The 24,989-nt window shown below is 54.0% G+C and overlaps 4 protein-coding genes and 1 long non-coding RNA gene across 5 annotated transcripts in view; 2 read left to right on the top strand and 3 right to left on the bottom strand.

The window, feature by feature from the left end:
• The window catches only part of RMDN3 (regulator of microtubule dynamics 3), a 20,565-nt gene extending 19,914 nt beyond the window's left edge, over positions 1 to 651 (bottom strand). Inside the window, exon 1 of the mRNA XM_017838215.1 lies at positions 427 to 651. Coding sequence (XP_017693704.1) covers positions 427 to 651 — 225 coding nt within the window. The remainder of the gene's footprint in view (positions 1 to 426) is intronic.
• A 1,777-nt stretch (positions 652 to 2,428) lies between these two features.
• LOC108509028 lies at positions 2,429 to 4,637 on the bottom strand. Its single transcript, XR_001878566.1, has 3 exons — positions 4,278 to 4,637; positions 2,829 to 2,998; positions 2,429 to 2,591 (listed from the first exon to the last, which is right to left on the bottom strand). It is a non-coding gene; the product is annotated as an uncharacterized LOC108509028 (long non-coding RNA).
• GCHFR (GTP cyclohydrolase I feedback regulator) lies at positions 3,845 to 10,454 on the top strand. Its single transcript, XM_017838254.1, has 3 exons — positions 3,845 to 3,967; positions 5,238 to 5,332; positions 9,614 to 10,454. Exons 1-3 carry the CDS (start codon positions 3,932 to 3,934, stop codon positions 9,735 to 9,737), a joined length of 255 nt encoding a protein of 84 aa, XP_017693743.1. The 5' UTR covers positions 3,845 to 3,931; the 3' UTR covers positions 9,738 to 10,454.
• Positions 10,455 to 10,699: 245 nt separating this feature from the next.
• The window catches only part of DNAJC17 (DnaJ heat shock protein family (Hsp40) member C17), a 16,748-nt gene continuing 2,458 nt past the window's right edge, over positions 10,700 to 24,989 (bottom strand). The window contains exons 2-11 of the mRNA XM_017838252.1: positions 24,782 to 24,851; positions 23,453 to 23,511; positions 22,100 to 22,187; positions 21,577 to 21,659; positions 20,937 to 21,033; positions 20,183 to 20,232; positions 19,594 to 19,671; positions 18,620 to 18,700; positions 17,591 to 17,719; positions 10,700 to 10,908 (exon numbers count right to left, since the gene is read on the bottom strand). Coding sequence (XP_017693741.1) covers positions 10,786 to 10,908; positions 17,591 to 17,719; positions 18,620 to 18,700; positions 19,594 to 19,671; positions 20,183 to 20,232; positions 20,937 to 21,033; positions 21,577 to 21,659; positions 22,100 to 22,187; positions 23,453 to 23,511; positions 24,782 to 24,851 — 858 coding nt within the window. The 3' untranslated portion in view covers positions 10,700 to 10,785. The remainder of the gene's footprint in view (positions 10,909 to 17,590; positions 17,720 to 18,619; positions 18,701 to 19,593; positions 19,672 to 20,182; positions 20,233 to 20,936; positions 21,034 to 21,576; positions 21,660 to 22,099; positions 22,188 to 23,452; positions 23,512 to 24,781; positions 24,852 to 24,989) is intronic.
• On the top strand, positions 11,257 to 14,790 carry CUNH15orf62 (chromosome unknown C15orf62 homolog). Its single transcript, XM_017838253.1, has 2 exons — positions 11,257 to 13,044; positions 13,442 to 14,790. Exon 2 carries the CDS (start codon positions 13,566 to 13,568, stop codon positions 14,079 to 14,081), a length of 516 nt encoding a protein of 171 aa, XP_017693742.1. The 5' UTR covers positions 11,257 to 13,044; positions 13,442 to 13,565; the 3' UTR covers positions 14,082 to 14,790.

Genomic DNA, 24,989 nt, shown 5'->3' on the forward strand with positions numbered 1-24,989 from the left:
CCCCCATTCCCCTCTGTCCCAAGTCCATTTGCTCCATCCCAAACCCATTTCCCCCATTCCTATTCCAGCCCCATTCCCTCCATCCCCCCATCCTAACCCCATTCCTTCTATCCCAGCCCCATTCCGACCTCATTTCCCCCATCCCCCCTATCCCAGCCCCATTCCTTCTATCCCAGCCCCATTCTGGCCCAATCCTCTCTATCCCAGCCCCATTCCTTCTATCCCAGCCACATTCCGGCCCCATCCTCTCTATCCCAGCCCCATTCCTTCTATCCCAGCCCCATTCTGGCCCCATCCCCTCCATCCCAACCCCATTCCTTCTATCCCAGCCCCATCCCCTCTATCCCAACCCCGTTCCTTCCACCCCAGCCCCATTCCAGCCCCATCCCCTCCATCCCAACCCCATTCCTTCTATCCCAGCCCCACTCCAGCCCTGTCCCCTCCATGCCCAGCCCGCTCCGGGCCCGCTCCGGGGCCGCTCTCCCCGCGCGTACCGCGGCCGTGCGGCGCGGCCGCCTCCCTCCAGCGGCGGCGCAGGGCCCAGAGCAGCCCGAGGCCGAGGCCGGCGCCCGCCCCCAGCCCCAGCGCCAGGGCCAGGCGGGGCCCGGCCCGGGCAGGGACCGCCGCGGCCACGGACACCGGCACGGCCATGGCGGCTCCGGGCACCGGGCGCGGGCCGCGCGCACCGGGCGCGTCACTGGGCGCGGCCCCCAGCGGACCAATGGGAAGCGGGGAGCGTCACGGCGGGGCGGGGCCGCGCACGGCGTGGGCGGGGCGGCGGGGCCACGCCCCCAGAGCGGGCACGTGGAGGTGCACCTGGATAGGGACAGGGACCTGCGGGAACACCTGGACACGGACATGGACAGGGACCTGCGGGTACACCTGGACACGGACCTGGACAGGGACCTGCGGGTACACCTGGACACGGACAGGAATAGGGACAGGGACCTGCGGGGACACCTGGACACGGACAGGGACAGGGACCTGCGGGTACACCTGGACACGGACAGGAATAGAGACAGGGACAGGGACCTGCGGGTACACCTGGGCACGGACAGGGATAGGGACAGGGATCTGCGGGTACACCTGGACACGAACAGGGACAGGGACCTGCGGGTACACCTCGACATGGGCAGGGACTTGCGGGTACACCTGGATAGGGACAGGGATAGGGACAGGGACCTGCGGGGACACCTGGACACGGACAGGGACAGCGACAGGGATCTGCGGGTACACCTGGACATGGACAGGGATAGGGACAGGGACAGGGACCTGCGGGTACACCTGGACACGGACAGAGATAGGGACAGGGACCTGCGGGTACACCTGGACACGGACAGGGACCTGCGGGGACATCTGGACGCCGACAGGGACCTGGACAGCGACAGGGACCTGCGGGTACACATGGACACGGACCTGGACAGCAACAGGGACCTGCAGGTACACCTGGACACGGACAGAGATAGGGACAGGGACCTGTGGTTACACCTGAACCTGTTTCTGTGCCTGTACATGCACCTGCACCCACAGTTACACCCGGACCTGGACCTGCAGTTGCACCTGTACCTGTACATGAACCTAAAATTACACCTGTATATGGACCTAAAGTCACACCTGTACATGTACATGGACCTAAAGTTACACCTGTACGTGGACCAATACATGGACCTGCAGTTACAGCTGGACCTGTTACATGGACCTAAAATTACACCTGTACATGAACCTAAAATTACACCTGTACATGCACACGAACCTATACTTACACCTGTACATGTATCTCGTTACACCTGTACATGAACCTAAAATTACACCTGAACCTGCAGTTCCAACCACACCTCTACCTGTACCTGCAGATACTCCTGTACCTGTTCCAAGTCCTTTTCCAAGGAAATAATTTCCGGAGAGACCCTTTAACACCCTCAGAGAACACCTGCAGGCTGGGGGTACGTGGAATGAAATCCCACTGGATTGGGTGTTCAGCTTCCAGCAGTAAGGGACAAATGGGACAGAAAGTGGGAAATTGGGAATGCCCAATGGAGCCAAGTGGGACAGGGTTATTGCAGTGAGGGAATTGTGCACAGAGCAACCAGTTCTTGGGATGAGAGAATGGATTTTAGGTGGAATTAGGCGAAGGAGGCAGGAATGGCCAAACAATCATCCCAAGCCTTTAGGGTTGGAATTTCTCCCTTCTACAGGAAACACAGTGAATGCAGAGGGCACTTACATTCCTGGCAGGATCCCCCAAGAAGAACCTGTTTATCCCAGGATCATTAAAGCTAGAAATGCCCTTTTCTGGAAGATCCAAAGGATTCTTTAGGAAAAGGCGCCGGTCAGGAATGGGAAAAATCAAGCCTTCCGTGTTCTCCCTGCTCCTGGGAGCGTGGGTGACGGCAGAGCCAAAGAACCCTTTTCTTCCCTTTACCTGAATTACTGGGAGTGATTCCGAGCTGGGCTCATCTCCCGCGTGTCCAGGCAGAGCTGGGAGCAGCCAGCTCGGAGCCAGGGCCGGAGCGTGATAAGCTACTCCTGGATGATGGATGGCACCACTGAGATCCATCATGCTCCAGCTGCCTCCCAGATTTCGGTATCTCCTCAGGAAATTCAATATTAAAATGTCATGTGCGGCTCTGCTCTCGTTTCCCTCTTTTTTCCTTACTTTTTTTTTTTTCTTCCCCCCCTCCAAGAAAGAGCCGTGTAAGAGGCAGAGCAAGAGCTGGGCAGGCTGCCAGAACACTGGCTGGGTTTCCTTTAGTTTCTGGAAGGGTCTGGATTTCATACCCATGTTGTTCCCTGCAGCAAACAGGCTGGTAACCACAGAACACACACACCTGGTGGAGATCCAAAGGGCACATGGATTGTGGGAATCCTGTCCAAATCCAACCAACGTGAAAGGTGCCAGGGTGGTGGTGCTGTTGGTTCATTGGACAGTGGGTTTGTGCCGGGGCAGGAGAGCCATGAGCAAACATTCCCACTGTTCCAGGACCTGGGGAAGAGCCTCCTGAGGATGGGAATGATCGAAATGAGCTGATGTTTAACCAGTGGGGTGAGAGTTATCAGCAAAATTAGGAATTGACTGTGGCTTGTTAATCTGGGGAGCTGCGTGGAGGGGCCCCAAGTCTGGAGGCCAGGGAACTATTATTTGCTATTTACGGAAGTATTATTTGGTTCATGTACAGTTTTCCAGTTGAGAGGTTGGGTGTTGAGGGAGGGGAATTACTCAGCACCTGCAGAGGAAGTGCCTCTGCCTGTCCCAGTCCCACGAAATGAGCTTCTCCTCAAATTGTGAAGGGATTTAAACCCCTCTGTTCCCTGATAAAAGCTTGACAGCTGGTAGAAAAATGGAGTTTTACCCAAAAATATTGCAACACGCTGCTTCAGGGGAGTGTTCAGTCGGAGGGTGGGGTGGGCGTTGTGATGCTCTGCAGGGCCCAGGGCTTCCCACCTGCCTGGTTCCTGCTCCATCATCTCCCTGCTGTCATTTCCTGGTCCCTTATCTCCCTGCTATTAATTTCCTGGTTCTTCTTCTCCCTATCCGTCATCTCCCTGTCCATCATCTCCTCGTTCATCGCCTCCCTGCCCATCTTCTCCTGTCCCCCATCTCCCTGTCCTCCACCTCCCTGGCTGTCGTCTCCTGGACCATCGTTTCCCCGCTCACCATCTCCTGTCCTTTGTCTCTCTATCGATCACCTCCCGGTCCATCACCTCCCTGTCCCTCTCCTCCTGCTCCATCTCCTTCCTGCCCACCACCTCCTGCCCACCCCTCGTCGAGGGATCCGTCGGAGTCCCCCGGGGGTCTCCCGCTCCCCATTCCCGGCGGGACCCCTCTGACCCCTCCGGGAGCCCCTTTTTCCCCCCGCGCTGCCCGGGGGCGGTGGCGCCGGGGCGGGACCGGGGGCGGCCCCGGAGCGGCGGCGGGAGCGGCGGAGCGGAGATGCCGTACCTGCTCATCAGCACCCAAATCCGCCTGGTGAGTCCCGGCGGGACCCCCGGGCCTGGGGAATTTCGGGGGGCGGGCAGAGACCGACCGGGACGAGCGGCGGGACGAGCCCGCGGGTGCGGTCCCGGGCTGGGCTGTCCCCGCTGCTGCTGGGGAGGGTGTTGGGGGTGATGCAGGTTTGGGGGACGGTGCCCGGTGTGGGGTGTCCGGCACAAACCGCCCCCGCACTCCGCGAGAGCCCCCGGTGCCCAAACCCCGGGGGTCGGGGCGTGGAGAGCCCCCGGTGCCCACACCACAGCTCTGCTCCCCCCAAATTCTCCTCTCCCAAACAGCGACTCACTCGGGAAACTTGTGGCGGGATCCCAGGAACGCCAAAGGGACAGCTCTGCCCGCGCGTCCTCGCCGTCGTTTTCCCTCTTGGCCCCAAAGAACAGTTCCAGGGTGGAAAACCCAGCCAAGGAGTGGACACGGCTGGCAGCAGGGTCTGGCAGGAGCCGGGCAGGGGTTGGGATCGCTGTCAGGGATTCCTGGCTGGGCACAGCCTGTTAGTCTCAGATAAAACCACAGAGGAAATGTAACTCCCCAGTGCTGGCAGCACACACATCCCACAGGGCAGCTGCTCCCCAGCTCCTGGCAGCCAGCACATCCTGCAGGATTCTGCGGGAGCCCACAGCCCTGTGCTTATCTGGGGTTTCCCTTTCCCAACCCAAAGGGGAGCCATCCACCCAAAAACCCAAATATGCCAGAGTGGTTTGGGGCAGGAAGGGGGGCCGGTGAAAACAGCAAATGAGCAAAGGGAGGGAGTTGGGTGATGGACGCTGCTGCTGCTGCTGGAGATGTCCCATTACACATCCCAAAGGAAGCAGCAGTGGACTGGGAATGGGGACGTGAGGGGACGCTGCAGCACCGAAGCGTCTGCCAGCAGTGACAAACTGATTGAGTGATTATGGGTGAGGTACAGGAAAGGGCACATGTGCTGCTCCCTGTCGGACTGGCAGCCTGGATCAGTGGAGCTCAGTCTCCCCTCTGGAGACTTTGGAAACTCTGCTCTTTGCCAGGGCAAAGCAAACATTTCCAGCCTGGAACTTGCTGGGAACGGCCCGTCCTGGCCTTGCAGGGGGGAATGACTGTGTTTTCCTGCCAGTGGCCAGGGCAGGGCTCACTGAGGTCCCCTCCTGGTCCAGACAGGTGGTTCATGGCAATTCCCTTCCCAGTAAAGCTCTTACTGGAGCTGTGCTGGGAGCGGGAGCAGGAGCTGTACCCCCACATGTCACTCACCACTCCCCTGCCTCTCCCACAGGAGGCTGGTCCCACCATGGTGGGTGACGAGCACTCAGATCCCAACCTGATGGACTTCCTGGGGGCCAGGAAGAGGAACATGCTGGGCAACAACTTGTAAGTCCCCCTCTTCTTATTTTCCTGAAAAAACGTGAAGCATTTTCACTCCTGGCATTTCCTACAGCACCTTCCAGCTGTACAGTTAATCCTGGGGCGTGTCTTGTCCTGCCTGCCAACGCTCACCTGAGGAAATGCTGCCTGATACTTCACTTAGTTCTTTAGTTTTTCCTTGCTCTGGCCCTCTTTTAGCACCTGACCCACCTTTCCCTCTCTCCTCACCCCTTACATGCCAGGATGCTCCTGGCTGTTACCTGACACATGGCCCAGCTGGAACAAGACATGCATGGCTCCATCTGCCAACATCCCACCCCTCATCCTGAACTCAAACCTCCTTGGTCTGATCACCTCCAGCCCTGAGACACTCAGGAGCAAACGCTGCTGTCACAGCCTTGCCCTGCCTGTGGTGCTGAGCCACCTGGAATGCTCATCCACAGTCCATCCTGTCCTGCTCATCCACAGACTGTCTGTTCTGTCCCATCCCATCCTATCCCGTCCAGCTCAGCCACAATCTGTCCTGTCCCATCCTGTTCTCCAGTGCAGCTCGAGGTTTCTCCCAAGCCAGCCCCTCTCAACAGCTCCCAAAGCTTTCCCATGGGTTGCTGAGTGCTGAGGTCAGAGCTGCTTCTCGTGGTGTCCCCCTCGACTCCCACCCCTTCACCTGCATGTTCCCAAACCATGGATATTTGCCACTTCTCCACGTCCCATCTCTGCCCAGGCCGAGTTTGACCTCAGCCTTCAGGAAAGTACCATGTGGAGGCGTGACCAGCATCTTCCTCATGGCTTGGCCCGCTTTGTTTCCTTTTTTTTTGCCCACTTGATATTCCACTCCTTAGTTTTACCTGGGAAAAAAACCCCAAACAACCACAAAGCAAAACAAAACCCTAAATGCAAATGAACTTGACAGAGAGGAGCAGCTCAATTCCTGTTCACGTCCCACAGCACAGAGGAGAAGGACCAGGTATTTAACAGAAGGGGTCTCTTGTCCCAGCATATTCCTAAATTTCCATCTGAGGAGCTGGGAAATGCCCCCCTACTCAGCACCAGCCTGGCAAACACCGAGGGCTGGATCCTCGGCTGCTGCAGCCTTAAAATCCGAGTGGGGTGGGAGATTTTAAAGAATAAGGAGATAAAATATAAACACTGGGGCCCCCCCCATCCCAACCGAATTCCGGGGGGGGTTTGCCGGGCTGATCCCTCCCTGTGCTGCTGTTCCCAAGACGGTGGGTGGGCAGGGATTGGCAGCAGCACTGGCTTCGTGCTGCCACCCGCCGAGCCCCGAGTTATGCAACGGGATGGGAGACATGGCAGGGGAGAAGGAGAACAGGCTCCAAGAAGGAAGAAGCGCTGCTGGATCCTGAGAGATTTGGGCAAGGATCCCTGGGATTCGGGTGGGAAAGGAAGGCAAGGACAGATAAATGCCTCTGTGGCACCTGCCCCAGCAGCTGGGGGAGCTGCAGGAGCACCACGCTCTGCTTGTTTGGAAAGGATCTGAGGCTTCCTACGGGATCTCCCTGGTGGATTCACACCACCTTTCTTTCCTCGCTGTGGCCTGGAGCCTTTTGAGCTTCTCTTGCCCCACCTGCTCCTTGGCACAGCCTGGTGTCATAGTTGGGAACTCCGCTGCATCCCTGGGGCACATCCCCGTGGCACATCCCCATGGCACATCCCTATGGCACATCCCCGTGGCACATCCCTTCAGCACATCCCCACGGCACATCCCTACAGTACATCCCTATGGCACATCCCTTCAGCAGATCCCTATGGCACATCCCCACGGCACATCCCTATGGCACATCCCCACGGCACATCCCCGCGGCACTGCACGTCGTCCCCGCGTGCTCTTGAGCAACAGGGAATTGGGAAAGTCCCCTGGCTGGAACGTGGCTGCTGGCACCCCGAGAGCATGGCCACGTGCCAGTGGGGCGAGCCCGGCCACCTCCACCAGCGTCCCAACCAGGGCCGAGAGCTCCGGGATCTGCACCACGGCCAAGCGGGATTTTCCCCAAGTCCTTCCTGAGCAGACACAGACGCTGCAAACCTGCCCCTTCCTGCAGCACCGCGGGCCCCAAAACCTTAACCGTGACCTTGGAGGGAGCCTGGAGGAAAGGCCTGAGCAGCACGAACCTGCTGGGAAACCGGGATGGACAGGTGAAGCACTTACCTCCCTGTAATCAGGGGGTGCACGGATCCTGTTCCGCAGCTCTGCGCGGCCAAAAGGCCCCTCATTAAGTCCCACGAGGTGTGGGGAGCAGGCACGTGGTCCCCGCGCTCTGGGCCTGTGGCAGAGCCCTGGGGGCAGCCAGGGGTGGCACAGGGACAGCTGGGATGGGCACAGGGAAGAGCCCAGGTGTAGCACAGGGGCAGCCACGGCGAGGGGCAAATCCCTGACCCTCAGGTGCTGTGGACAAGGGGACTCTGGGTGTGCCCGGGCGGATGTGGGTCCTCGGCCTCTCCGGTCATTACACGCTCTCAGCGCCCTTTGGTCTTCACTGCGATCCCTGTTGGATTTGGGAGCTGAGGGCTGAGGCACCTGCTGACATTCAGCGTACCTGTTCCTCCGGGCACAGCCAAACCCCGTCCTCAGGGAGCTGGAGGAGAGCTGGGCAGAGATCCCAGGAGCTTGGCTGCTCCATCCCCGCAAATCGCCGCGTGCGGAGGACGCTCCTGCCCCACCCCTGCGTGGGCTCTCCTGGTTTGGCACACCCGGAGGCAGAGCAGGTGGAATCACACACCAAACCAGTGCCGATCAGGGATGACTTCTCTCTTCCCTGATGGCGTTTTATCTGGAAGAAAAGGCTTTGCAGGTGTCCCAGCCCCTCCATCCCGGCTGGATGCACATGGAGACGGCAGCGTGTCCGATGCCCACACTGTGCAGTCTTTGCCTCCCTCAACACAGAGCTGTGATAAAGCCCCGGGAACTCTTTCCTCCTGATTTTAGCTCAGCCACTCCGTTTTTTAGGTTCCTACAAATCCCTGCCTCTGCTCCTTCCTCTGAATAATGGGAATAATATTTACCACCTCCCACTGGGAATCTGAAGGATTATGTGGCAACCCTCCTGGAGAAAGCATGGACTTCAAAGACACTTATAATAACACACATTATCTTTACACCACATCTATAATTACAGCCAAGTACAGTCTATCTTGAGAAACTGGAAAATCTCTCACATCTTGGGGTTATTTTGTGCTTTAAAGCACTCCCTGCTCCAGCACGGCTCTGCAACCCGAGCAGGAGCAGCTTTGGAAAGGCTTTTGGACCTTTTTTTATCGTTATTAGTATGAAAATCAGGAGAGTCTTTGTTAAGGTGGCCAAACTGGATCCCCAGTGATCCTGCAACCCGTCATTATCAGGCACCACGAGTCACCTAAGGGCTGAGCTGCCCTGGAACTTATCCCAGCTGCTCCAATAAATGCTGCATCCCAGAAGCTGTGTCAAAGGAAAGGCTGGCAGATCCAGTGCCAAAGGTTCTACAGGCCAGCTCAGCTCTGCTGTCCCCACCCAATTCAGCCCAGTTTGTGTCTGGTCCTTTACTGGGGAGCAGTGTCACAGCCCTCAAGATTCCACAGAGGAGCAGGCTCTGGGATCTAGGGGAAGGAACAAGCAGCTTCTGCTCCACAGAGCCAGCACAAAACCAATGAGGAATTAGGGCCAGACAAGGATCCCGGTGTCAGTTCCCAGACTCCCAGGTACTGCTGGGGCAGAGCAGCCTGTGCTCCACTTCACCTGGCACCTCTGTGCAGGACAGACAACTCCTGGCTTTCCAAAGCTTTCCCACCTGACTGAAAGCAGCACCTTGTTCCAATCCCCAAATATCAGCACGGGCTCTCAAACCCACCCAGCTTACAGACATGCTCCAACATGGGCAGAACACTGGGATTTCATTCCTTAGAAACACCTGAATCATTCCTCCCTGCTTGGCCCAGATTCTCTGCCTTCTCCATGAATTCCCAGAACTGTGTTCCCCTGTGTTTACCTATGAACCCTCTGCTGCAGTTTCAGCCCAGTTTCCGAGCAGCACGTGGCTCTGGACACCCAATCCCTGAGCCACATTCCCATTTAACCTGATCCTTCCCTGCTGGACAGGATTCCCCTTGGTTTGGCACCGTGGGCTGTGTCCTTCCCCTCGGGTTAACCAAGGCACTGCGTCGCACTCACCTGTGCCAGGTGCAGTCACCGGGCTTACCTGGGTTAGGAGCGAGGCAGAGTCACTTCCACAAGGAAATTCCCGTCTCTTCCTCCCCCCAGCTCACTTTATTCCTCCTCTTTCCCGGGAGCAGCTGTGAGTACTACGTGAACGACGCGCCGCGCGTGGTCCTGGACAAGCTGGAGAAGCTCGGCTATCGCGTGGTCAGCATGACCGGCGTGGGCCAGACCCTGGTCTGGTGCCTCCACAGGGAATAGCCAGGAAGAATCCTGCCTTCCACCCAGCCCAGATCCTGCTGGACATCATCTCTACAGGACTGACAGCGAATTTTTCCCCCTTCATTCCTTCCTGTCCCAGACTCCCGGCGCTCGGGCGGGGAGAGGAGCGGTGCAGAGGCAGAGCTGGACCCAGCGGGATTTTGCCATCCTTGTTGTTTCCCAAGAGCACGGGGAGGAAAGGATGCCCAAAAATCAGGCAGAGGGAACAGATGGCTCCAGCTCTGCCTTCAGCAGGATGGCAGTCTGGCAAATTCCAGCTTTTTACATTTTAATTATCTATTTAGCATGCCTTGGAGGAAGCTCAGTAACAGACCTGTCTGCCTTCTCTCAGGCTGCCTGGAGAGGTCCGTGCCTTCTCCCGGGCCAGGGAGGTTACAGGGGGACACCAGGCATGGAGAGCACCCCATCTCATCCCTGAAATCTGAGAGGGAACCACTATACCTACCCAGTGGTCCGAGAATCCCCTTCCCTTGGCAGCAAGGCCCATTTCCATCCCACACAGGATCGTGGTCAGCAGCATCCTCAGACTTCCAGATACCAGAGTGCCATCCAAGCATAACACAGGGTTCCCAAAATAGCACAGAAAGGTGTTGTGAGCCCTAATCCCAACAGCAGCAGTTGCACTGCTGGAATGTTTAGAGCTATGTACGGATCCTGCTGTAGGGGTAACACCAATAAAGCTTTGCTCTAAAGACACCAATGTCCTTCTGTGGGTTGTTTGAAGCTGCAGCCAAATCATTCTGGATGCATGGCTTCCAGGGATTAAAAGCTCCAAGGTTTGGTGTTCTGATGGCACCCCTCACACCCTGTCCCATGGGATGGGGCAGCTGCTCTGGACACACACTGACAGGGTAATACCTGCACACTGAAGCCATTTCCTTCCCCAAACCTGGAAAGGGATAAAGGCCGCAGTCCCTGGGAGTTTGTATTCCCACACCAGCTTTAAAAAAAGGAGGTTTATTGACTTAAATTAAGAAAGAGCTCAGGGCGGGGGGGTGCAGGGGTGGGGAGAATCCGTACTGTCACGCTAAGTGTGAGACTCTTCCTCGTCTTCCCGCCGGAGCTGCTCGATGAGCTGCTGCCTCTCTGCTGCCTGGCGCATCCTCATCATCACCAGGCTCTCGTAGTCCCGCTCCGACACCACGGATGCCTGGCAGGGAGCAGGAAACACACACAACCCATCAGGGACAGTGCAGACCCAGCTCCCCTCTCCCCAGACCCCCCTCTCAACACGGGAGTTCTGGGCAGGAAGCAGTTGGATCCCACAGAGATCGGGTGAGGTGTGAAAGCTGCCTGGCTACAGAAAAACAAGCTGCTTCCTAAGCGTGGCTGATGGGGAAAGCAGGAGACACAGAGAGCCTGCATTCCTGAATTCCCCTCTTGCTGCCAGAGCTGCTCCCTGCTCCCCACGAGGCTGGATGAGGCATTATTTTGGATGATGAGCTCACCCTGCACCTGCAACGCTGCGGCCCAAAGTCCAGCGTACACTTCACCCGTTACAAAGGCTGATGCCATAAAAACACCCAACCTCTGTGGATCAGTCACGGAACTGATAACTCCCAACCGACTGAGGGTGGTGAGGGCACCTCACAGGTTGCCCAGAAAAGCTGTGGATCCCTGGAAGTGTCCAAGGCCAGGGCTTGAAGCAACCTGGGCCAGTGGAAGGTGTCCCTGACAATGGCAGGGGAGCGGAACTGGATGATCCATAAGGTCCCTTCCGACCCAAACCATTCCTGATTCTATGCTTGTAACGGTTGGAATTGATGATATTATAGGTCTTTTCCAACCTGAACGATTCTAAGTGGCTGCAGGAAGAAAACCACCAGGTATGTTCCCCAAACCTGACGCAGGAATGGAATAGTTTTCCAAAGCTCCCGGAGCCTTCCTGCTGCGTGTGGCAGCAACTGTCACGTGAACCCAGCTGATTGCAGACTCTGCCTAATGAACGTGGGCAGCAGATGACAGCTGCTCCAGTGCTTTGGAACTCTGCTTCCAAAGCCATTCCACACTAGTAGGTGGCCGTGCTATTTTGGATGTATGAAAGCACCGCAAGGCTTGGAAACATCCATCTCATTCCTTGACAGTTCAAACAGAAATAAGTGTCTTGACAGAAGGTAAATGGAAAAAAAAATCACTCACGTTCATTCTTCTAGGAACTGGGTTTAGTGGTGATTTCAGAGAGTCATGGAATCACAGAATGGTTTGGCTTGGAAGGGACCTCAAAGATCATCCGGATTCAACCCCCTGCCATGGGCAGGGACACCTCCCACTAGCCCAGGTTGCTCCAAGCTCCGTCCAACCCGTCCTTGGACACTTCCAGGGATGGGGCAGCCACAGCTTCTCTGGGTACTTAAGGACATCTTAGGAAGCAGCTGGGATACAAAGGCAATAGAATGGCTAAATAAGACTCTGCATGAAAATGGGGCAAGTGCAATTTGTTATCAAGTGCCAGCAAAGTGGTTCCTCCGGCTGCGAGGACAAAATAGAAGCCCCACAACAGATGAGGAACGTCGAGTGGGAAATTAGGAGTCTAATTGGTGTCTTAGGAGCCAGATGAGTGAAATGACCTTTGGGTGCTGGCAGCACCAGTGTCTCAGAAAACACTGATGGGTATTGGCCCTCAGCAGCAGAACCAGGATCCTCCCCAGTCCTGTCCACCAACCCCAGGGATTTGCTGGGCTGGATGGAAGAGGCTGTGTGAGACTCATGCAGATGAATCACCCACACAAACCTGAATCTCCACCTCGCACACGGACTGAAATTTAAAACAGACAAGAGATTATTCCCAGCCTGGTTTGGGAGCCCTGCTGACACACGGAGCCTTCAGAGCGGCAGGAGGGAGGAGAAGAGCCTGATCCAGGTGGGCTCCAAGCTGGCAGCTCCCAGCAGTCCGGGTGCCTCCGAGGAGCTCTCCTGCTCCTCAGGCAGCGTGGGCTGAGGCTTTGCCACTCCACACACCTACTTCCTGCAATCCTGGCAATTACCAATCGTGTAAAACCCAGTTCCTGACGTGGCTGACTCAGCAAGGGCTTGGCTCAAAACAAACACATCCGAGCAGGAGCTGCAGCCCGGGAAGAGGCGACGGGCGGCACATGAAGAGACGGCGGCGGCGGCAGCTCCGGGGATTTTTAGCACTCTGGGTCCAACCTGGCTGAATTCCCGAACTCCCGGCTCAGCTGTCCCCAGACTGGCTCCTTCATCCTGGTGAGCGTGGCAGGCACAGTTCTCCGAGTGCTCCAGCAGCTTCTCCTCTGCGCCCTCGGACTCGGGGCTGCTCCGACACGCCGTAAGTCTCCTTTGCATTCCGCTCTCCCGACATTTGCCTTTCACGGCGTCGCCTTTTACATCCCCCTTCGCCTCTACTTCCTTGGCTCCTCCAGTGGGACTGAGTCACCGTCTCCTTCCCAACCACCCACTGGATTTTCCGGCGGTGCCCCTCCGCAGAAGGTGGCTGGTTACCATGGCACCCGGGTGCCCTTCTGTTCTAGATGCCAGATTAGATCTGTTCTCATGGTGACTGTGCCTTGCTGTTCCTCACCAGCACACGTTTAACGAGCTCAGACACCGTGTTCCTTCTCCACTCAAGGAGGAGACTCCTTAAGATCCAAGACGAGCCAACTGCTCCTTACCACAGCGTGGAGTCTGCATTTCCTGCACTACCAGCCTCTCTGTTTTCCTTCCAGCTACGGGAACGGGGCAGGAAGAGGCTGTTCCTGCTGCGTGGCTCGCTGCTGATCCCGTGGCTTAAGTCCAGCACCTGCCTGTGAGGAGTCAGCAGGTCCCTTCTCCTCACTGCCTCCCCTCAGCATGGATACCTGGCGCAGAGGGTCCATCAAGTCCACCACGTTCTTCAGACGTTTCTCCCTCAGGAGGCACAAAAAGCTGGGCAACCAAGTCATCATCCTGAACCAGAACAGCCACACTCTGGACACTGACGGCCAGAAGAGGGAAGGCTTGAGGGATCTGAAGGACAAGTCTGATTACCTGTCGTGCCAGAGCGAGCAGAACCTGGCCAAGGCACAAGCCCCTCCCAAGCCTCCCCGGCTGTACCTGGACAGTTCCAGCTGCCCCAACATCATCGACCACACCGACTCCCACTCCGACATCTCCTTTTCCGACGCCGCTCAGTACCACAAAGGCACTCAGACACACAAGGACCAGGCTACAGACCACGGGACCTCAGAGGCAGGTTCCCAGAACGGCACCACTCTTCCCGACCTGGCTGACCCCTTCCTGTCCTTCAAAGTGGATTTGGGGCTATCGCTCCTCGAGGACGTCCTGCAGACCCTCAGGAAACAGAACCCGAGAGATTATGCCATCTGAAGGTATTTATCATTCACCACATCCCATTTACCCGATGCTGCTGCCAGTTCCTCTGATCCCAGCGGGAGGAAGGATGCTGGAGCATGCCTGTCGTGTGTGGCCTGTTTTGTTGTCCTTGCCTCACCCACCACAGACCATCCCTGTCCTTGCCAAGGAATCCTCTGGAGCAGAGCTCAGGTGAGAGCACTGTTTCCACTCTTCACCCTGGGAATCTCCCACTCCGGACTGTGCGTCTCCTCCTCAGGGAAGAACGGCATCGTTTGGGAAAGACTTGTTATTTTGGGGATGTGGCTGTGACACTGCGGGGCAGGGACACCCAGGGACTTGGCATGGATCCCTTGTGGGACAGCAGGCAGCCTGCAAGGAGACAGCAGCACTGCACCTCAAAGCCACAGGTGTGGCAAGGGCCGAGAGACGGGAACTGGGGGTTCTTCTCCCACCGTGTCTGGATGTGAAAAATCAAAGCTGTTCCTCTTTTTTTTTTTTTTTCTTCTTCCTCCTTGTGGGTTTCTTTTTCCCCAGCTCCAGTGCAGCTGGCACTCCCAGCCTGGAAACAGGTAAGCATCCACTCGTGCTCGTGATAGAGCACCAGCAGTGGGTTTATCCTCCTGGCAGGGGAGAGGAGATGTCTCCACACACTGCTGCCTCACGCATGCACTGAGCTCCCAGCTGTACAGACATGGAAGAATAAATGTATTTGTGACTGGAAGTGTCTGGTTGCCTCATTTAGTTGGTAAGAAGCCACAAAAAGCCAAGGCACCAGGAGCACAGGGTATCTGGAGTGGCCCAGATCCATCCTCCTGCAGGTTTTCCTGAGGGAGGGGAAGCAGCGTGGCTCTGTTTTTCTGGGCTGGGGGAAGGAGAGAGCTGCTGGGACTTGATTTTCCCCAAAGGAGAGCTCACACAGCTCAGGGCAAGACCTGGTTCTCCACCCCTGAGCTGGAGAGCGGGAAGGGCTCTGCCAGGCTGAGAACATTTTGGGGCAGCATCAGGGCAAACTGCTAAAAGGACACTGCAGAAACTACTGCAGTAGTCACCAATTCTTACCTTTCTGATAGGCTAGATATAAGGGCTCTTTTAAAAAACAACAATAATAAAACTTCCATGCCCCCAGATAACCAGGAGCTTTGGAAGTGGCTACAGCAAAGTGCAGGGACGTTCCAAAGCCGGCACAGCCGGCTCTTACCCTGTCAGATTCACCTCTCAGAGCCTGGTAATACGAAACAAACTCTCTGAAACCTCCAAGGAGCTTAGAAAAGGTGCAGGGATGCCAGGCAGGAGGCTTTTCTCAGGGTTGAGGAGCACTGGCAGGGAGATCCTGCTGAAGGAGCAGGGAAAACCTTCCCAAACCTGAGTGCTCCACGCCGTTGTAGTGGCCAAACAAGCTCCTCACTGCACTGCACAGCCACTGTGTGCTCTGAACCATCACACAGGCATTGCTCTCAATGGCCTGGAGTAACACTGGCCAAGCCACAGCTTTTGTAATCCAAGGGGAAGTCGCCTGCTTGGCTCCAGCAGCTCTCCAGGAGCTGCCGGACAACGTGCACCCGTGGCCGCAGGAGAACGAGCAGCCTGCGACTTACTGCCTCCTCCCAGCACAACAGCCAGCCTTGCTTCCACACGGGAAGCACTTCCAAACCCCCTGCTTAGGGTCTGACCGTCCTTCACCTGCAGCTTTTGGCACTCAGCTCCCAGGTGCCTGTCCCAGGCAGGGAGCACCGGGATGACTGTCCCAGAGGATGAGTGGCGAGCGCGTTGCCATGAGAACGCTGCGGGCCTTGGGCTGTTTGCTGAAGCAGAGCAGGGAAGGAGCTGCCTTTGCACGGGGTGGGAACAAAATGGGGGTGGATTCAGACAAAAACAGGGGGGAAGCAAATAGGAAGCGAGGGCAGCTTGAATCGGAATGAGATTTGTGCAGCTGGGAAGCAGGGATGTGGAGTCTGATGGCTGGGAAGCCGGGCTGGGTGTGAAAGGAAGAGGCAGGAGCAACAGGGATCTGGAAGCTCATCCTGCACAGCCTAGAGCTGGAGAGGGCAAACTTAAATTAGCTGCAAGCAAAACAGCCAAGAGGAGCTATTAGCACACTAATCATCCTGTGGAAACATCCTGGTGGATGCAGCAGGAGCAGGATTTTGAGAGGGTCTGGAGCAGGCGCTAGGAAAAGTGGGAAGCAGAGCAGCTTAGAGATGCAAGGCTGCAACATAATCCCAGAAATTCCAGTTGCTTACAGAAAAAAAAAGCAGCAGAAAGGACAGCCAAGCATCAGCAGTGCAATTCCTGGGAAGGCCTTGGCAGCGACTCCTCCCCATCCTGAGAACCAGGATGGGATTGAGGAGGCTGTGCTGGGCAGAGGTGGGTCACCATGAACCCCTCCTGCTGCTTTCCTGCTCTCCCTGCTGCCCCAGCCACAGTAATCCTTCACCACAGGCAGACACCACACTTCCAAAATAACAAGCTCTGGGCATGGAAACAGGCCAGGATAAACTCAGGGACCTGAACCCACACAGGCTGGAATCCACCACCAAGCTCCAACTGCAACAGCAACACCCTTTGGTACAAATGAGCCAGTTCTCACTCTCTCCTAATGAGAAATTCTCAAATAAAGTGGTTTGGAATCCTTTTTTTGCCCCAATTTCCTTTCTACCACTCTGGTCCCCTCTCTGAATCTCCCGTGGCTGCAGGACTCTCCCAGATTCTACATGGATAGAACAACAACCAGGCATTCTGATGTATAAACAAAGTACTGGCAAAAAAAGTCAAGAGTGAATGTACTGAACAATCTCACAGGTTTAAAATATTTAGGGAGTGAACACACAAAAGGCTGATGGAGACACACAGCTTAAGGGTACAAGGCAGGAGCCCTCTCAGCAATGAGATTTCTGGATCTTTATACCACAGGGAAGGAGGAGAGGAGGGTAAGTGTCACGTGAAGTTTGAACCAGGTCCCTTCCCACCTTCCCAGCCAAGGAACTGGCTAAGTAAGCCAGAAGACATGCAGCTTGCACTCGGAGTAACCACACTGGTGTGGAGGACCAAACCCAGACAATGAGGTCTCTAGAAGGGTATTTAGCTTGATATTGCTTTCTCCTCCCTCCTGCAGACCCTAAAATTAGAGGTTTCCTTCCACCACTGAAATTTCCTTCTGTGAACGCAGTGAGTAACCAAGATTGCCTAAAAAAACCTTCATTTCAGCAGCTCTCAGCCAGAGAATTCCCACAGTCAACACCTATTAAACAAATCCCAGCAGAATGGCATTGGAGGCTTTGGGTTGAGCAAGGAACATCCTTGTTCTTCACTTGGAAGACAGTGAGTGTGTGAAGATCCAGTCATCCAAACAGCTCCAGTTCTCTTTAAAAAAGCCACTGGTCCAGCACAGAAAAGCTGATGGGAAAGCCAGGCCTGGCATCAAGTGTTTCTTTGCAGCTCGTATTTGCCCATAAGTACAAAGCACACCGAAATTTAGGTTGCTACAGCAACGAATTTAAATACCACAGCCCATGTCTCCTTACCTGTGAGGTCCTGGGCTGGCTGGTGCTGTCAGAGAGGACAGTGCTGGGGTGGCTCCGGGGCTGCCCCTCCAGCCAGGAGATCTTCAGAGGGTTGTTTATCAGGCCAACTTCATTCTTCACAGCCATCTCCTGGCAAGGAAAATATTCTTCCATCACCACCTGAATTCCAGGCCCCGCTCCCTCACAGGTCCCTAAGGATCACTTTCCCATCTCAGACCAGCCCCAAGGCCAAGTGGGGCACAAACAAGGAGGATCCATCCCTGGAAGTGCCCAAGGCCAGGCTGGATGGACCTCTGAGCAGCCTGGGCTAGTGGCAGGTGTCCCTGCCCATGGCAGGGGGTGGAACTTTAAGGGCCTTTAAGGCCCCTTCTGGCCTAAACCGTTCTGTGATTGCATTTGTTAAGATCTGCTGCAATCAGCTCATCTTTAAGGCACTTTTATGGTCCTTATCTGCATTGAGCACAGACAGAACATACCCCTGCCAGATCTTCAGATGAACAGGTCACACACAGTTCTGGGCTGGTTTTCCTTTTGATCTTTTGGATGTGAGTGAAAGAACAGGTGACAAGGAACAGAGGCTCCTGCACAGAGTAAGTTGATGGAACTACTAAAATTAAGGGTAACTGATGATTTCTGTTCCCACAGCCACGTGAATTATTAAAACTCACAGTGAGCTGGGACACTTTGATTTGTTTTTCACTGCAATTGCCTGGTATCTCCCCTACAACACAAAAGCCCAACTCCAAGGTAATTCACCTTCAGTGGGAGCTGATTAAATGCTCGGTGCCTGATTTTTCAGGCACTGTCTCTTCCCTCAGCCTGTTCCACGCACAACCTGTTTATGTGCCTGGTCTGCTCCGGGTCTGTGCCTCCAGCTCTGCCACTCCCTTCATCCCTCTGTGCCTTCAGACTCTCATTAGCCTTCTCCACTGCCTTAATGACCAGGCAGCCCCTGGGCTGTCACCCTGTGACCTGTCCCCTCCTGTGACATCCCCCCCACCACACCCAGCTGGGGCTCTGCACACTCACCGCCGCCTTCACCGTAGCAAATTCCACCACTGCACTCCCAGTCTTCCTGCTGGAGATCACCAAATTGAGCACATCTCCATACTGGTAAAAAAGAAAGAAGGAAAAAAAAAAGTTAATTACAGACCCAGGAGAGACGTGGAGTTCATTTATTAAACGAACACAAAGAGAAAACATGTGTTTTCACAGGCATGAGGTTGAGCTGTCACCATTTCTGTCCCACACGATGCTTCCAACCAACCCCAACCTGCCATAATTTCTGTCCCTCCAGGAAACAATCCTAGAGAGGCACAGAGCAACACACTTGGCTTCCAGCAGGCCCCAGTGCAAGAGGGATGCTCAGCTCAGAGCCAGAGCTACGGGAGGCACTTGCAGGGAGGGAAAACAAAGCTGCCACGCTGGGACTAATCAGATCAAAGGCTTGTCTGCTCCTGTCTCTGCACTTCCCACAGCAGGGCAGAGGTGTTAGCTGGAAAACAGCTCCCAGCTCACGGATCAAACTTGGCTGGAGTTGATGATCTTGGAGGTCTTTTCCAACCTAATGATTGCATGAACGTGCTGATGATTTCTGAAAATTGCACGAGAAAGCTGAACAGAGACAAAAATCAGCCACCCCAGTTTATATCTCACAAGGGACTGAAGTGACAGGACGTGGGGGAATGGCTTCACACTGACAGGGAATAGGGTTAGACTGGGAAAAAATCCTTCCCTGTGAGGGTGGGGAGGCCCTGGCACAGGTTGCCCAGAGAAGCTGTGGCTGCCCCATCCCTGGAGTGTCCAAGGCCAGGTTGGACAGGGCTTGGAGCAACCTGGGCTAGTGGAAGGGAGGTGGGACTAGATGGGCTTTAAGGTCCCTTCCAATCCAAACCATTTCATTGTTCCATGATTTTATGATATGCAGCTTCCCAGAATTCATTATCCTTATACCAGAGAGCAGGGGAAGACCCTGCAGTAGGAAAGTGAGTGTGAGACGGGACCTTTTGCAGGATCTGCAGCAGCACATCTTTGGAGTATCCCCCTCCCGTCTCATCTTCTTTCCTGCATTTCCATCTGAGCTGGGAAATAAAGACCAGGAGTTAATTTTGTCTGTTTGAATGCACTGCTGTGCTCAACGCTGCTCCCACCCCCCTGCACATTCCCCACGTTTGCTATTTACAGCCACACTCCCAGGACTGCCAAGACAGTGATCTCAGCACGGGAATGAGCACAGGGAACAAACTGTTTGGGGAACAGGGAGAAACTGTTGCTCACTGGAATATAAAAAGATCACATTGAAAGGATGCTGACGGCTCTGTCAGGGTAATTACAGATGTTCCCCTGCGCTTAAAGCAAAAACAACTCAATTTCAGGCTCAGAAATCTGGAGCAGACGGAGGAAAGGTGAGGGAGGAAGGGATTCTAAGGGCAAGGACAAGAGCTGTTCACGTGAGGATGCACATTCCACAGGGCAATTTCACCTCCACTGTAAAAAGGGATGAGCCAGCTCAGCAGGGTTGAAGTGTGCCTTCTGTTTTCCATCATGTTCTATGAGTTTACACCAAAACCCAGCTTTTTAAGAGTGTCCTACCTTGAGTTTAGGAGTTACTTTGCCTTCTGCTCCATTTCTTTCCTGCTTGCCTAAAGAGGGGAAAGGGAAAAACACAGTGAGAAAATTCCTCAGCATTTAGCACAAAATCTTCCCTGAGATCATGCATATGACAACAGCAAACACTTCTGGATTTCCACCAGACCATTCCAGCCCCAAAAGTCCTGTGCAACAGGAACTGCAGCACAGACTGAATATTCCATGGCAGCGTTTTCCCCTTCTAGGATGCCCAGACTTGCCACGATCAAGGCAAGAAACGGGTAAGTAAAAATACAAGCAGGAGACCTGGTAGCTTCTGAGACATCTTTCCCTGCAAAAGGAAGTTGTCCTGGCGGGAACAACTGTGGAAAAATTAAGGGTAGACAAAAAGCAGGATAGCACAGCCTAGGAATTTAATTTGGCCCCGCAATTAAATACTTTATAATGGTGCATTTATTGCAAGGGATCTCAAAGTGGTTTACGCCAAGCAAATTCTCAACATCCTCCCCCAGTTTGCGAAAATTGAAAGAAAAATGAAAAAAAAAAAATTAAAAATAAAAGGGAGGAAATAAAAACAAAAAAAATATGTGAAATGAAGCTAAGAAAGGTAAAAAAAATACAGGAAAAGCCTGGGGACCCCAAGGAGAGTTTCTGTCTCTGGGGCTCTGGTTGTTTTGTTGCTTGAACTTGCCAGATCAGGACTTTTTCTGGCCCTGTACATGAGGCAGGTGAGGGCTCCCAGCTCCTCTGTGCTCACCTTGGCTGTGCTGCTCCCTTTCCAGCCGGATCTGTTCCCTGATGAGCCTCTGCTGCTCCTCCAGCTGCCGGGAGCCCTCCTCCCGCAGGCGGATTATCTACGGCACAGGGAACACAGCACGGGACACCTGAGGCAATTCCAGGGCTGCTCCACGCCAGGAATCCCAAGGGGATGGGCCACCCCTCCTGGGACAGCTCCAGCACTAAAGTGGGATGTTCCCAGTGACACCATCCCTCCCAGCCAGCAGATAACCAGGCAGTTGTTGTTGTTGTTGTTGTTGTCTGCTGTGCAAAAGGAAAAGGGCAGGAAAAATAAACTCCCCGAATCAACATGTTTGCCAGACTGCCACAAAATCCCTTCTACGTTCCTCTTTTTCCAAGACCAGGTTGGAACAACCTGGTCCAAAGGAAGGTGTCCCTGCCCGTGGCAGGGGATTGGAACTGGATGAGCTTTAAGGTCCCTTTCAACCCAAACCACCCTGGGAGTGTGTGATTCACAGAGCCCCTTAGTCCCAGAGCCTGAAGACCTGCAACCCAGAGATTTGCTGCATCTCATCCCATAGATTTCATCAGGAAGGGAAAGAAGACTTTCAGCAATCTTTCCTCAAAAGAAGCAGAGAAACCTAAGAATGAATCATTACTTCTTCTTCTAATGATCTCGTTATCCCGATCTCCTCCTCTTCGTTCTCCTGGGACTGGGCTTCTCGTTCTCTGGCTTCAAGGTCTGCAGAGAGGGAATTAAAAAAAAAAACAAATTCATAAATAAAATGCAAAACACTTAACAGAAATTAAAACAACCCAAAGAGAATTTTAATTTTTCCCTGCTGGCCAGGGGAGGAGGGAAAGATCACAAATGTGGCTACACCTACACTGACGTCCTGGTGTCACTGCTACCTCTCCTCTGCCCCCACACATCAAAAGGAGTCTAACAGGCATCAACCCCCCAAATTCCCAGAGCAGGACCTAATTCCTTCCTTCCCAGAGCAGGGCCATCCCAGCCATGGCTGTGGGAGGAGATTCCAGGTGGCTCCTGCATTGTACTGGGCACAGAGAACCCAAAGCCACCAGGCATGGATGACAGCAGGTTGATCACTGGGGGAGTTCCTGTGGGAGAAGAAATGCAAACACCCAGTCCAAGGCAACGGGAAGGTTTGGTTTTATTACCAAGCTTTACTTTCTTCCTCTTCTCATCGAGCTTCTGTGTCCTTTCTGCAGCCTGTTTCTTCGCCCTCCTCACCCTGTCATATGCTGCCTGCCAAGGAACCAGCACAACAGGGTGAAACTACAGGAACAGGGAGAGAAACTGGAAAGCAGGGGACAAAATGACATCAGACATCACCCCTAGAAGTGTTGGAAGTTAACACAGATATCCTGAAAACACGAGAAGAGGCCCGAAGATCTCCAGATGGAAGGGTGAGAAAGTCCAGGAATAACTTCAACGGGTACTGGAGAGAACTCTGACCCATCTTCAGAGGTGGGAAGAACATTCTGGTTCCCTGAACATCCCAAAAGCGGCTTTAGGGGCACTGGTGACAGCCCCAGGGTGGCTTTGGAGCACAGTTTTACAACTAAAAAGGGTCTATTTGACATGAAATATTTATTCACAGACACCTGTGCTATGAGGTGCTATGAATGTATCACATCAAAGAGCACCCAAAATCCTCAGCAGCAAAAACACACCAACATTAATTCAGCACTAGAGAGATCTAAGAACTGGGGTGAACTGGCAATTTCACTGGCACCTGTTTAAACCAGTTGCTAACGTGTTCCTCAGCCTGCACAGAACCTCTGTGTAGGAGGTGAGCACAGACTGCCTCTCATATTACCTGCAGAATAGTTGTACAACTGTTTTTATCAGCTGGAAAAAGCTGTGATTTTCCCTTTTTTTTATTCCCTTCCTGCATGGCAAAGTTTTGCTAAACAGTTTTTCCTTTTAAATATACAGAAGACCAAAAGTTCTTGGATGCCCAAAGCTGAATTCCCCCTTGGAGAGGGGATTAAAAGCTCTGCCAGTGTTTGAAAAGAGAAGTTATTTCATGGTTTTAGCTCTTATCACCTGAAATCAGCACACGTCTCTCTTCTGAGCTTATCTGCAGAGAGTTACTGGCTCATTTTTGGTCTGTTTTTCTGAAAAGCTTGGAGCCTCAGCAATCACATCCAGGTATTATTCATTTGTCAGCCCCTGACTTGGAGGGAACTGCAAATGCACTGTTGCCATGGGAATTTGGTGTCCCTGAATCAGGGGTGGTTATCATTGATGTTATTAAATGGGATATGCTCCAGTCCAACATGTTCTTAAAGACAGTATCTCACCCTTGGACAGAGCATCTGATCAGAAACAGAACGTTTCTCCCAGTTTTTGTTTGGCAGCTCATATTTGATCTTGTGGAGAACAACAGGGAACGACAGCTGAGACTTGTATTCACAGACTCTCCCACTGGAGAACAGAGCAGGACAGACAGGAAGAGTTTCCAGCAACACCCCAAAATCCCGCCCTTCCCAAGGGATGATCCTTACCCTGGCTGCTGCATCTGTGAGCACGGCCAAGGCCTGGGACAGCTGGTGGAAGATTTCCGCTGGGAACGAGAAGAAATGAGGGTAAGATGCAGGAAACCATGTGAGGCATCTGGGAAAGAACAGGAAAGACAATTCCTCATGGGAGAGACCTGCAGGAATGTCTCCCCAAGAAAGAAGAATCATCTCTCCAAAGCCAACCTCTGCCAGGGTCACCTCAACCCAAAGGGCAACATCTGTCACATCAGCCTGAGAGCAAATAAGGAAACAAAACCTGGGATCGTTTCATTTTAAGAAAAATCTTGAACACGTGAACCTAATTTTTCTTACTGATTGTTTTTATCATGGGTTGCAATGTCTCCTTCATGGCACATTTAGCTGGAGCTCATGGTTTTCTTCTTCCTCTCAGTGCTTTTCCTTTCACTTCCTCTTGTTTGTGTACAAATAAATCATCAAGCATTCCTGCTTATGTCTATTGGAAATTGTTATGTTATATTACAGCCATCTAGCCTTTAAAACTCTTTCCTTTGTCCTATTATAAGCACTGGGAAATTATATTTATTTTTGTGAAGATGAATTATCAGCAGTCTCGACGCACAAAAAAGAAACTAATTGCTAATTATGCAGTTTCCATCTACAACAACCACTCCCCCCCTCACTGCAGGCAGCTGAAATTCTCCCTTCCACACAAATCCCGCCTGGCACATCACCAGCTTTCCAGCCCGAGATCCAAACTTTTCATCTCACATCAACATTGCTGCTCCTCCTCCTCCTCCTCCAAGGTGACACACATAAGCCTGAGGCTTCCCCACATCCTTCCCATCGCTCCTGCAGGCATCAAACCTCCCAGATTTCCCCTCAGTGCTGCTATTTTTTTTCCCCACAGTTACTCTGGGAACCAGGGCAGCGGCAGAAGCCAGACCCTGCTCAGCCTGGGTGAGCTCAGCTCCACAGCCGGGGCCCTTTCCCCGACAAAAACGGGCCGTGCCCACAGATAACGTGCTGCTGAAGTTTGGACTGTGAGAGACACGGGTGAAACCAGCGTCCAGCCAAAGGTCTGGGTTCAGGCACCACGTGGGAAGATTTTGAGAGGTGCAATTCCAGCGCCAGCACTGACTCAACGCTGATGCTCCCAAACCCGACAGGGATCGCTCGGCCCTAAAAAACCGGAGTTAACGGCAACGACAGCCACTCTGAGCCCCGTGTGTGTGCGTGTTCCAGGTGACAGGCACCCTGGCATTCCCTCAAGGACAGTGCTGAAGGGAAGCAGAGCCGCTCCCAGGAGCCTGGAGAGGCGAAAACTCCCAGGAGGAATTGCTGCTGGCGTCTCACCTGCCCGGGGGTTGTCCGGGTTCTTGTCCGGGTGGCACGTCAGGGCCTTCTGTCGGAACGCTGTCTTCACCTGCAGGGGCCACGCTGGGAGTTACTGGGGTGGGACTGGTTTGGGTTTGTCAAAAAAAAAAAAAAAAAAGCAGCTTGGAAAAAAACCAAAAAAACTCTCCCTGTATTGAAAGGGAATGGGCCCGGGACACTCGCAGGG

This window comes from Lepidothrix coronata, unplaced genomic scaffold, assembly GCF_001604755.1.
Source record: "Lepidothrix coronata isolate B3197 unplaced genomic scaffold, Lepidothrix_coronata-1.0 Scaffold329, whole genome shotgun sequence".
Classification (NCBI taxonomy): Eukaryota; Metazoa; Chordata; class Aves; order Passeriformes; family Pipridae; genus Lepidothrix; species Lepidothrix coronata.